At 35.7% G+C, this 13,034-nt stretch overlaps 1 protein-coding gene across 2 annotated transcripts in view; it reads right to left on the bottom strand.

The window, feature by feature from the left end:
- The window catches only part of CNTNAP2 (contactin associated protein 2), a 1,030,565-nt gene that overhangs the window by 160,733 nt on the left and 856,798 nt on the right, over positions 1 to 13,034 (bottom strand). For both annotated transcript variants that reach the window (XM_032681831.1, XM_032681841.1), the window contains one exon: positions 8,604 to 8,731. In XM_032681831.1, coding sequence (XP_032537722.1) covers positions 8,604 to 8,731 — 128 coding nt within the window. The remainder of the gene's footprint in view (positions 1 to 8,603; positions 8,732 to 13,034) is intronic.

The following is a 13,034-nucleotide window of genomic DNA, read 5'->3' as shown; positions in this document are numbered from 1 at the left end:
AGCAATGAACGAGACTCACCTCACTCTACCTCACCTTCAATCATTTTTCACCTTTTTCTGTTCTTTCTGCTCTTTAAATGTCAGTCAGTGCTGCAGGAATATGCAGGCCAAAAGAATTAAAGTGAGAAAGAGTTCAACCTAAAAAATGAATATAGATAATTCCCCCCATATTGTACCTAATTTCTAAGATTACTCAGACTTATGGGGTGAAATTTAAAGGTGGCTGTAAATTTGTACGTGTAATTGACAGGATTCCAGCAACTTCTCAATCCTCAGTTTAGTCACAGGTTCATCTAGTTCCTTATTGCTTTACTGACATCTCCTTCTCATCACTTCTCTATACACTGTGGGAATTCTTTCATCTTTTTACTCTTGGATTTTGTACCCTGCACCATTGCTGTTCTTACTTTGCAGTAGGTAAGAAGTGATAAGATAGTAATATGCATTATAGTCACAAAGATAGTAAAATGTTTGAAATTATAATTAAAGCATAACTTTAAGAGGATTTGAGTTTAATATGATCAGCTACTGTATGTCATCTATCAGACTAACGACTCTTGCTTAAATTCCCCAGGAATCAAGAGACAATACTTTACATGAAATTCTTCAGATACTTCTTTTTTTCACGAAAGAAGGTAGAATTAACTGCAATGTAATCATAATGATGAGGAGAATTTGAATAAAATTAGCTCTTAATTGCATTTGAATTCTGTCTCTCTGAAACATAAAGCTCATAACTCCCCTATGGAATTTCACTATTTTTTTGTTTTATGGTCAGCTGGAGAATTGACTATGGGCATCAATTGCCATATGTTTTCATTACTAAAGCAAATATGTAAAATGAGTAAAATTTATTATTTCATTGATATTCGAATGAACCATCTTCTGTAGCTTATACCAACATACACATTTAGGTAGAATTGAATGCATAGGAGAATTTATTAATAATAGACAGGTCTATTCCTGTCTTAAACTGGGTTTACTGTCTGGTTTACACTTGATGAATCTTGGAAGTGTGGAGATATAAACTGTGGAATTCTGTTATTCTTCCTACCTAAATTCCATATACATGTAAAACAGATGTAACTTTCATTTTAAAAGACAGTAGAGGGTACACAGAAAAAGTAAATGAGAGGAAAGTACATAGTAAAAATGAACAGGCTGAAATGTATTTCCCCTCAAAACAGATACTCAGAGCATACTGCCTTCATGACCTTAAGGAAAAATCTCCAACAATGTAAATTGCATTCATAACGAAAATACACACTGAATGACAGGATAATCTATAATACTTTCATACACAACCAGGTACTAGGCAAAAGTGTCATAAATCTCACTCTTTTGAACCAAGCATCCAGACCCTACCAGATCTTGGCAAAGATGGAAAAGGATTAAAAACAGAGGGGTCAAACTGCATCAAGAATCAATGCTTGCAGTTAAAATGATCTCTTTTCCATATATTCTAACAATATTAGGTCCATATAAAGGTCTTTTTTTTTTCTTTTTTTCTTTTTACCTTGGGTTACTGATGTACATATGGTACAAACTGTAAGGGACACAGTTTTTCCTAATGTGCCTACGTCATATTTTTGATTCTACTTTTCCTTTTTCCCTTGCATTATTTGCAGGTATCCTGTTACTTCAGCCAGACATAAAAAGACGTGTCCAATAGGACAATGGCTAAATTTTAAGTAATTTGTACTTCCCGCTCTGTGAGAGGAGTAGGGTTTGCTTTCAGAAAGGAAACACAACAAAACATGAAAATGAGTGGGATACGTTAGAAAATATTCATATATAACCCATGAGTCAATATGATTCTATGTTAAAACTGTGTCACTCTACAAGTATTTATGCCATGAATACACTTGTATACAAAGTTTGAACTGAAAGAGAATTTTATGGCCATGTTATAAACCTCAGAAAAAGGCGATTTACTGTAGAAGCGTTAGCAGCTTATAAATCATTAATCTTACCAATTCCTTGTGGGTTTTTGAGATAATATAAAAGAAACCTTACATTCAGGGTGGCATGTAGAAAGAGCTCTCAATGAATCTTAGAGTGCTCCAGAGACTAATTTCTCCCAAACATCTAGGCCAAAATGTCTCCTGTTGTTCAAATAGAAAGGAGTAGCAGAAAAGAATCTAGTGTGATTAGCCGAGATTAAGTACTACCACAAAAATAAGAAAATATTTTTGGAACTTAAGTAATTCCAACCATACATGTTTGAATGCTGCTTGCACTGCCAACCACTCCCCACCCCCCAAACCTCAAGACAATTCCAAGCTGATTTGCAATTTCAGAGACGCTATGTCTTCTCGTTTTGATACTGTCCACCATGGATCATATAAGGTAGAGCTTATCTTGTTGAAAACTTACATAACAGTAAGTTATACATTATACTCAAAGATTTTTGATGTCTGACATCAGAGAATCATTTTTGACTGTAATTATAGGGCTTCTGAGAATTGATTGCAAATTAAAAAGGATGACAAAGGTACCAGCCAAAGACCAGCACTTGGAGCACTTTGCTGCTCAGGAAGGATATGAGAACACATGTAAAAGAAGCCACAACAGGAAATATGTTATCCTGTGTCCATCTTTAAATTCCTTGGCATATTTCACCATGACAGAGATGCCCTAAATTCATATGAACAATGGAGGTTTTCGAGCTGCTGTTTTCAGGACAGACAAAATTTTATTCAAATGGCCAGAAACAGCCTATGCTTGAATGAGACATTCAGCCACAGTCTGTTTTCCTGGGAGGTGAGAAAATAAAGAGTTCTCTTAGAAATATAAAGACTCTGCAGGAGGGCATTCAAGCACTGCTTGCTGGAGAAAACATTTCTGCACAAAGAGGAAGACAAACTCTCATTAAACTTCACAGGAAAAGTTAATTATGTAGCATGAAATAGGGTTAAAGGTGAAGGGAAAATGATAGACTTAAGAAAGGGAAATGACATTATTTAAATCAGATATCGAACAACTGGAAAAGAGTGGATTTGTTTACTTAAAAAAATTGTAGAAAAATGACCTAGTGGGTCATTTTTTTTCTCTCGGGTTCTGAGGAAAACAATTGCATATGAAGAACAATTACAGTGGTTTGATTAACTAAAGTGGATGATCCCTACCCAAATCCTAAGCGAAGACTGTTGTTTTATCAACAAAATCCACTGAAAAAATCAAATCAGTCTGAAATAGTACTTCTTGGTGGTTGGAGTGCATTTATTGAAAGGAAACTTTTGTCTCTCCTATTTTGCTGATAGCATTGAAATGGATGACTGTGATAAGCAGTGAGCACAATGTCTTGGTGTTCTTTGGATGAATCTGTATTCCACTTGAATTGCACAACGTACAATCCAGTGCAGCACATAAAGACATGTTGGGGTAATAGATGTGGAAATTCAGCAGACAAATATTCATGTGTACTGAAGGCAGCTACAGTTACTGGGGGAAAAAATAAAACTTTTACATTGATCAAGTTTTGATCTGTATTTACCCTAATGAACTTATCACAATTGATTTGAAAGCCATAGGAAATTAAAACCATAAAAGTGTATAGATATATCTAGCAATGTAAGCAAAAAAATAGGGAAATGCAGAAAAATGCAGAGATTTTAACTGGTTTTCTAACCCGAATGTCAGAGAAGTAATTAACATGTCAGATAGGAATTACCCAAATTTCAGATAAGTAATCCCATCACACAAGCATCTTGTGGAATCATTGCTTCAGAAGTTTCAAACCCTGAATTTTTTTATTTTTCTGCAAGCACTCAGGGTTTGGTTTTTGGTAGGGGGTTTCATTGATGTTAATTTTAGTTTGATACAGTGTTTTCACTTCCATTAATCTGTAAGTTGAGTCACTATATTACTAGAATGTTGTCTAAGAAACAGTAGGAGTAAATAGTTTCTACTGAAATTCTAGTTGGATCTTCTAATAATTCAAATAGGTTGTTTTTAGTTTGTTTGTTTTCTGAGATATTCTCCAGCTTACCTTACCTGTGTATGTAACGGTAACATCACTACAGATCTGACTGACAACACATTGCATATCCTACTAGAGAATTGACCTTGTTCATAGGTTTAATGTGTGCTATTTTTTCCTGAAACTCAGGTGGTACCACTGAAAAACAAGCTCAGGATGTTGAAAGTGTCCTTAATTTACTATATAGTGAAAATGGACTAAGCATGCACATGAAACAGTAAATTTATTTTCACCACAAGTAACAATTCTGAGTCACCAACCTGCACATGTGATGTATAAAAAGTACTTAAGGAATACAAAAACACACCTTACCAAGGATACCTGCCTGTAAGCACTGACCCTGACAGTGGCTGTCTGGATTAGATAACTATAGAGTGGTTTTAATACAAACCCAGACTCACAAAAAATGCTCAGGTCTGAACATATAATAAGCCAGCTCAGATGGAATATTCTAAAAGGAAGTACAAGAATAAATAAGCCAGCTCAGATGGAATATTCTAAAAGGAAGTACAAGAGTAAAGCCAGAAGTGATATTTAGAAGTGAAAGAAACAAAGCACCAAGTAATGAAAGCAGTAATGATGAGCCATTGTCAAAATTACTGAATAAAAAAACTTGAGGTTTATTTCCCCTGAGAACACACACACAGAGTCATAGGCACACATGCACAAACAAAATCAATGCACCGATGTAAGAACTGCATTTTGATTTGCTCCTGAATTTCTGTCATCTGTCAGACGTTTTTGGTCTGTCACTGAAGTTTCTACATGAACACTGCTGATACAGGTCTTCATGAAAACCTAGCTTAGAAAGAAGCAGAGTCAATGCAGGGGCTTCGTCCTCCACATTTTGAAGATTAAAGATAATAGAAGTGAAACACAAAAAAATGATTCATGGCTCAGAAATCAAAGTCTTACTGGGAAAATAAAAACGGAACAGCAGAGGAGATGGAAAAAACCCATAAATCTGAGCTGTGTAAAAGACATCTCCCCCTCAAATTCTGTCTTTGTTATAGTGGAAATGGGACAAAAGGAAAATAGACTCAAGGAGAAAAGCAAATCTAGAGCAGAATAGTCAGTCTATTCCCCTCTGGGCTTATAAACAGCAGACTCAAATCAAAATCTTTGGAAGTCCTTGGGAAAAGGATACTCTTACCAGGTTACAAATATAGGAGCTTTGTGAACATTGGTATTTTCCTAGAGGGAATGAAAAAAAATCTTGAGAAGGTGCCAGAAGTCACAAAAGTAATTTTGATTCAATATGATTATTGATGAAATCTCTGTAACAATAGCCCAAACACAGTAAGCTAAGCTCTTTAGTTTGGTTTCAAAAGAAATTACCAGATCCATTTTTGCAGCCTACATCTACCACCTCAGGCTGAGCTTAGACAGGAAAAAAACCTCAACATACTTCTGTATTTCTCTAAAGGGAGAAGGCTCAAGGTACCCCCTTGCATTACAGTGGAACAGCATAAAGAGATGGAAAAGGTCTTTCTATTACTGGTTGGCCAAGGCTAAATGCAGTGGGCTGAGGAGTTCAGGTCCTATTGTATAAGTATTAGTACAACTGCAATAGGTTCTGTAAAGTGATTTTAATCAGTGTCTCTAAGTTACATGAAAAGTAAAGATGATTAATTAGTGGTACTATGTTGGCCTTTTTTTCTAGATCCTACACAAAACACCCTCACTTGAGGGAAAACAAGAGTAGTTCCCTTCTTTATCCAATATTACTATGGAGTCTCAGGGCTGGTTTTCACTGTTTACACTTTTAATTCCAGTTCAAGTTTAGAGGATCTTGCAACTCTGCTGATAAAGTGCCACTGCCATTCTGTAAGTACAATGTTCACACAGCAGTGGTCAGGAAGGACAGCTTTGCTTTAAATCTGGGTAGACTTGACATTTGCTCAAAATCTCTGCTTAATCTTTGGATCATTGCAATACAGCGCCAAAAAGCCCTACCAAATTCATACCCTGGTTATGCACTCGTTCTTCATAAAATTGGATAAGTCTGCTTTCCCGGGAGATCATTACTTAGAAAAATCATTAGATACTTAGAAAGCATACCTCAGCACTAAGACAGCAAATGGGAAAGAGACATCTTAGATATTTCATCCAAGGCTCCACTTACTGTGATATACGTTGTCACAGTACTGGCAGATTCTGTGACCACAATGAGAAATTGTTCCAGATAGGTAAATTTGTGTTTGACTGGTTAGGCACTCTTACCTTTTCCACCTTCCTTCTAAGCAGACCAAAAATCTGCATTGCTTTGCCAGTCTTCATTACTGTAACTGAATTTCATTTACACATGCAACTGAACTTAACATATGAACTGTGCTGTGACAAGACTCAACATCTCTAGTACTAATAATATTGGTTTTGATGCATGTAATACATGAAAAAATGAATCAATTGGTTTGTGGTGTTTGTTCAGTTTTGGTTTTCTTTTGTTTTGTTTTTGTTTTGGTTTTGGTTTTGTTTTGTTTTGTGTTTTGTTTGTTTGTTTGTTGGTTTTTTTTTTTTTAATCCTTTCCCAGAAATTAAGCACTTCAGATCTTTCTTCTCATTTAGAACAAGTGTATAGTTTTAAATTTTAGAAATTTCCCTAGGGCACAAACCTTGTTTTCCAAAAGGTGAGACAGTAGTATTTGGGGGTACAGGAGCTGTTGTATGTTTTCAAGAAAGAATACAAAGGGAAATGCTTAGTAAATGCACTGAGAATATAAAATGGGAGCTTTTACTAACTGCAAAGGGCTGGGGTTTATATTATCTCCTGTAAGAAAACTTATAACAGCTTTTTGACAATAATATGTGGTCATGGAAATAAATTCGAATTTATTCATAGGCAAAGTTTCTTGAAAACTACAAATCATTTCTGTAAAGTTCATAGAGAAAATTAAATTAATTGGGATGTTAGGAATACACCCCTTCAGTTTCCCAAATGGCTGTGTCACACAGTCACACTCTAATAAAGGCTATTGCCTACTCAAATGGGGTTTCATTTATACTAATATTTCGAAATGGCTCACATTTTAGAGACTGATATTTCTGGAAGCACTCAGATTCAGAATATGAGGAATACAGATGCAAGAAAAATGCTATTTGTTATTTCTTTATCATCAGTTGTAAGAGCCTATGTTTATCAAACATAGCTGAGACACAAACACAAACTGACCTGTGATTAGTCAAATACCCTAAATACAAACAACAAATGGATGATGTGAAAGCTTGCAAACATCCCATGATATTTGTTTCTGCTCATTAGGCATCAGATTCATAAACAAAAGCTGGAGGGATCATTTGCACAGCCCAGAAAGACCATAAACAGAAAAAGAGGCAAAACGCATTCAGTTCTATCACCAAACAATGGCCTAAGGTTTTGAGGCACTGGACTGGGATGCAGAAAGCTCACATTTGTACTTGTCCTGCAGGATGACTCTGAGTATGTGATTTCCTCTCAGTTGGGATTAATTACTTTAGCTTAAGGCAGAGATAACGATGCTGACCTCCTTTGCAAAGTATTTAGAAATGTGCAGATAGAAAACATGTAGCTGTAAAAGGGCAGAAGAGGAAGGACAACCATACTCATCCCTGTTGTGCAGTGTTAGATGCTGCTTAGAGCCAGGTTGTTCTAACCAACCTGCAGGTATTATGCCAACCCTTTCAATATTTCCATCACTGCAATCTTATAGGCTGATTTATAGTACTCTTTACCAGCATCTGCAGATGGGCTTTGTATTCTTTATAGACCATGCAAATATTAGTTATTTTAAATTAAATCAGGCAACTTTCCTTTCTGCACCTCCTGTAATAGAATGACCTTCAAACACAGAGGACAAATATAATACATGTGCCAGCTGCACAAAGCTTAAATTTTTGAAGTGTGATTTAGAAGGACCTTAAGCTTTTGCTCTGCCTTCGGTGGTGAATTTCACCTCCTGAAATATAAAACAGATTGAACGAAAAGTACAATCCTTCTCACTGCTTCTCAACCTTTTTTTGTGCATGAAGTGGAAATTTATCCATTATACTGATTTACTCTATCATCTGCTGATCAGACTGGAGAATATGCATCTTGTATCAGCACTCAGCCTGGAAATCAGAGACTACTACAAAAAACTCCCAGTGCTTTACAAGGAAACATCTAGTCTTGATACAGTTAACATTTGATAACAATCTTGTCAAAATTTTTACGCCTGTAAACAGAGCTTACAGTGGTAAGTTTCGCCATCATGCTACTATTTATATAACATAAGCATAGTTTACAACGATATGCTTAGCAATGATAATGACACTGACAAGAGCACCCAACAGAAGCACAGGTGTTGAGAGATATCCTTATGAAATCTGTATTACTGCACATATCTACATAAACCTAGTTGAGTAATCAAAGTTGCTACATTAACCATAAAATAAAGACAAATATAAATATTTTAAATGCAAAGATAAGACACTATATGCGTAATTCATTGACAAAATTTCTCAAATCACATCATGTTTTCATAGGAAAAGGTCTCTTGAGTAGACAGCCACTTCTCTAAATTTGCATAGGGTGTCTACAAAGTTACCACTATTCAAATTAGCTTCTACCCAGGAGTAAGTGGAAGAAAATCAGACAACTTACGATCTCCTTGACAGCGCACGGGACCCACAGACACCTTGGCTTCAGACCCAGGCCGGTCAACATCTCCGACGACTACCTGACTCACTGGTAGGTGCTCTTTGTATGACAACATTCCAGTGTCTTTTCTCCTGAATTACACAGAGACAAAACGAAAGCCACTGTGAAGTGTATTAAATTATTTTCCTTGATTATTATTATTGTTCACCAGTCTAAGCACCAAAAGAATAGGTATGCAGCAATTACATCAGTACACTGTTACTCTCTAAAAAGCTGTCTCAAATTGCATCAGTTTGACCAGTAACACTGCCTGTTCACTGGAAAAAAGATGGATAGCAGTGACAAGGAACACATTCAGAGTAGCTGCTTGCCTTCTGGCCAATCCTGGACTCAGCTGGGCTGGAGTGAGTACTTGATCACTTTGCTGCAGATCTCCGAAATCCTTATGCATCCTAGAAGTGTATCTGCTTTAATCTAGTTTCTGCCAGTTACTATCCTAACAATACAACCTCTGCATATCAAGCAAACAGTGCTTCCTTTATATTTAACATTTCTATTGTTATGTTAAAAAAAGAGAAATTAAAGACTCGTTATCTCAACAGGCTTCTTATCTAGGCCCTGTTATTTCTAATAGTAAGTGCCTAAATTAAAAAAAACCCTAAACTTGTGAATCTAACTGTGAGTATACAGCTCAAACCCCATTTTAGTTAGCAAGATCACTAGAATTCAATTTATAGTCATGTCTTAAAGCTCCTCATTTCAACTGCAGCAAGAAACCTAGTGCTTTTCCATGCCTAGACCAAATCACTAGTTACAACTATTACAAAATTTTTCTTTTATTATTTCAAGAGCTGAATTCAACTGGCTTGCTGAATGCTGTTTCTTCCTGACAGAAAATGAAATAAACCAATTTTAATTAGGTACTGCATTTCTCAGCTGCTTTTTTTTTTGTGTGTGTGTGGTTTTGTTTTTTTTTTTTTTTTTTCTTTTTCTTGTTGTTGTTGGTTTATGGTCTTTGTTCTGTTTTGTTTAGGATGATTTTTGTTTTTTTGGTTTTTTTTTTTTTTGATAAAAACATGCACATAGGAAGCTAAACTATCAACACAGGAAAAAATGCCCCATACATAGCGTTAGGACTATATTTTTTGACACAAGAAAAAGCAAGAGGGAGAAAAAGAAATCCATCTATTTCTCTCTTTCCCTCCCCTCCCTCTTTCCTTTTAGCTCTCCCATGTAGTTGAGTATCTAAAGTAAGCAACTTTTTGATCTAAAAAAATCAGTTCCTTTGTTCAAAAATACCATAAGATGAAGGATAAATTCAGGATCCAGAAAAGCTAACTAAACCACACAGTATGACCATAACCAGGAACTTGTAATGATTTTGGGAAAATGAAAGTCTTTTTCATCCCTAACTTGTATGACTCCAAGATCTGACTCACTATATTGCTAATAAATGGGCAGCACAGCAGGGATCTGCATGATCTGTGGTAATGATCAGTGTCTTCCAGTAGCACAGTAGTGTTTTCCTGTAATGTCTCCTGTTATCATCCTTACTGGGTCCATCTGAAGGAATGGAAGGCACAATATTCTTTTAAAAAAAAGCATGACTAAAGTAATTAAGAAAATAAGCATCACATTTTCGAACAACAGTTCATCGGAACTTGCGTTTGTTCCCTGTGATGAAGAGAGTAATTAGACATTTAATTACTAGAGTTTTTCAAATAGCAGATGACTGTTTTCCTTAATTTGTATGTTCTTCCCCTTCAGAGAACCTGCCTTTCCCCTTCGTATTATATGACCCCTTGTATTGCTGAGATCATTAACCCTCTTTGCTTGGACACAGCTATACCAGGTGCTATTATGGTGAAGTTGCTACAGGAGATTGCTAGAATGGAAGGAAAATGGAGATCCTGCAGATTGTGCTAGCTTGTAGCACAGTACTTTTCATCCACAGATTGCCATGCCCTTTACAAAGGTATCCTTTTCATCAATTTGGAGACAAGCAACGTAAGAAAAGAAAGATTAAAGGACTTTCCATTTAGGAAAGAAAAAAGTGAATAACAAAGCCAGGTATGTAGACCTAATCTTCATCGCTGTTAAAGACTACATCCATGGGACCCACTCCCTTCTAACAGAGGATAAATGTAGGTCATCACTTTACTCTTTCTGAGGTTTTCCTCTGAGACTGGCTTTCTCTGCTGATTTTTACTCTTTCAAAAAATGCTTTAAAGTTGGACATATCTATTTAAAATAAGGAATTCTTCAAAGAATGGTAAAAAGAAAACTATTGGCATTTCTCTTCTTTCTTTCCTTTCTCACAAAAAGAGTTAATATTTCAGGTCCAAATAAGGATGTTAAAGGGCAGCACTTTTCCTGTCACCAATAGCTTTAACCTTCTTTGAAGGAAAAAAAAAGGAGTAGTAACAATTTTCTCCCTCTTTTCTGAACATGTTTCTACTCATTTTAATATTTTACTTACGCACTTAGTGATATGGTCACTTTAAAACTATTGCCATGCCAATAAAACTAAATGTCAGAGTTCTTTTCAGAAATAGCTTTATTTTTTGGTAATTGGTTACTTGTCTCATCACTGTAGTGAATGCATTCTACCCTGAACTGAAACTACTGGGGGCTGGGATACTGGACTAAGAGTCAAGAGAAATGTGTTTTCTCCAGCAGAACCTTCTTTCCGACTTAACAAAAGTGGGACAATGATAATTTTTGGCCCACACATGCACCAGTAAGATAGATTCAGAGACAGAATGGCTCTGTTATGCTTTTCTAGGGTGCTTGTAGTTCCTCTGGACATACTAATCAGTGCTCGCAAAGTCAAAAAAGTTTTAAACCAAAGGCTGGTTATTATACTTGACTTTGTACTACACACTTAGAAATAATCACAGCTGGAACACTCAATTCCTGCAAGTGATAATGCTTCTGCCGGTATTTAAAGACTTTGCACATTAAGAGGGTGGAGAAAGTCTCTGAAGTTTTTCCTCACCAAAGAAAATCCCCTCAAGAGAATAAAGATTGAATTCAGAGTGTGTCATATTCCTATTAATAGCCAAATGGGAGATGAATGAATCTGATCAAATCCTGTAATTATTACCAGGAGATATTGATGAAATCTCAGTGTAATTTTCTATTCCTAATTTCTTTTCCTATATATAACAGTCTGCAAAGTGCTTCAGGGTGCCTTTGAATGAAAATAGCAGATATTAGTGGGAGATTTATCACTGTTTTGATTATGATCATCTACTTACTGTTTATAAGCAATCTCTGGTATGTAAAAAAGAAATACATTATGCATATATCAGCAAATGACATATCCAAAGTAATGATAAGATTCTGTATCACTATTAATTTGTTTATATAACAATTTAATACAACCAGACTTCTGATACTGGAGTAATTTGTCTTCTCTGATTTTCTTAGGCATCATTTAATTATCAGTCCAGGCTTACAAAGAACAAATAAAGAACGTACTACAGGTAGGAATGGACTCAGTTTTAAAAGATATGGTTTAGTTAGTTGAGGAACTGAAATTTTTTTGAGAATGCAAATAAAACACCTACTGGATTGAAACTGTAGTGTTAAGCACATATTATTTAGTTATTAGCAGAGGTTTGAAGAACACAAACTACCAAGTGTGCCCATTTGAAAAGTATGTAATTGTCCGCCTCTCACAAGACCCAGCTTTCTACTACGCAAGCACCGCTGTGGTAATCCCTGTATTTCCATAATCTGAATAAGGAGTTTGGTCCAGCTACTATCTGCAAATGAATGCCTGTAAAAAACACTGTGAAGGATACAGATGTATCAAGTATTGGTATTTTCTCTCTTCCAAAAATATCTGGCAGGAATTTTATTTATATTAAAACTGCTAAGAAGAACTAATATTATGGATAATTTTATGAACCATGCAAATTTGGCATCAGATTTAATAATCTAGAATTGAGTTACTTGGAAATATGCAAGCTCTAATTAACAGGATTAAAAACAAGGGCAAACAAAAGCTAGGGTTAAAGCAGAACTCTTGAAACATTTTGACAAAATTTAGCTAACTTTTTAACGTACATACTATGCAGTATAAAAACCATACTTTTAGATTCACCTTGTACCCAAGGCCATGCTCTTTGGAAGTATAAACTGCCAACCATAAACTCTAGGCCAAAAGTTTTTATTTCAACTTGATTTTGCTGTTCTCAGGGATTCTTACAGTTCTCTTGTCCCTTTCTCATGTCTTGTCACCTCAGATACCTTTATATGTTAAACTGGAGCTAATGACTCACCCTTGATTTGTCTGACAAGGGGCGTTATGGAAAATTTCTCATTACTATACTGGGTCATAAAAACTGAAAGAAGGTCATAACTCAATGTAAGGGGTTTTTGTTGGTTTTGTTTGGTGGGTTTTTTTGTTTTGTCTTGTTTTGTATT

This window comes from Chiroxiphia lanceolata, chromosome 1 (assembly GCF_009829145.1).
Source record: "Chiroxiphia lanceolata isolate bChiLan1 chromosome 1, bChiLan1.pri, whole genome shotgun sequence".
NCBI classification, from domain to species: domain Eukaryota; kingdom Metazoa; phylum Chordata; class Aves; order Passeriformes; family Pipridae; genus Chiroxiphia; species Chiroxiphia lanceolata.
This window is presented reverse-complemented; position numbering and strand designations above follow the sequence as displayed.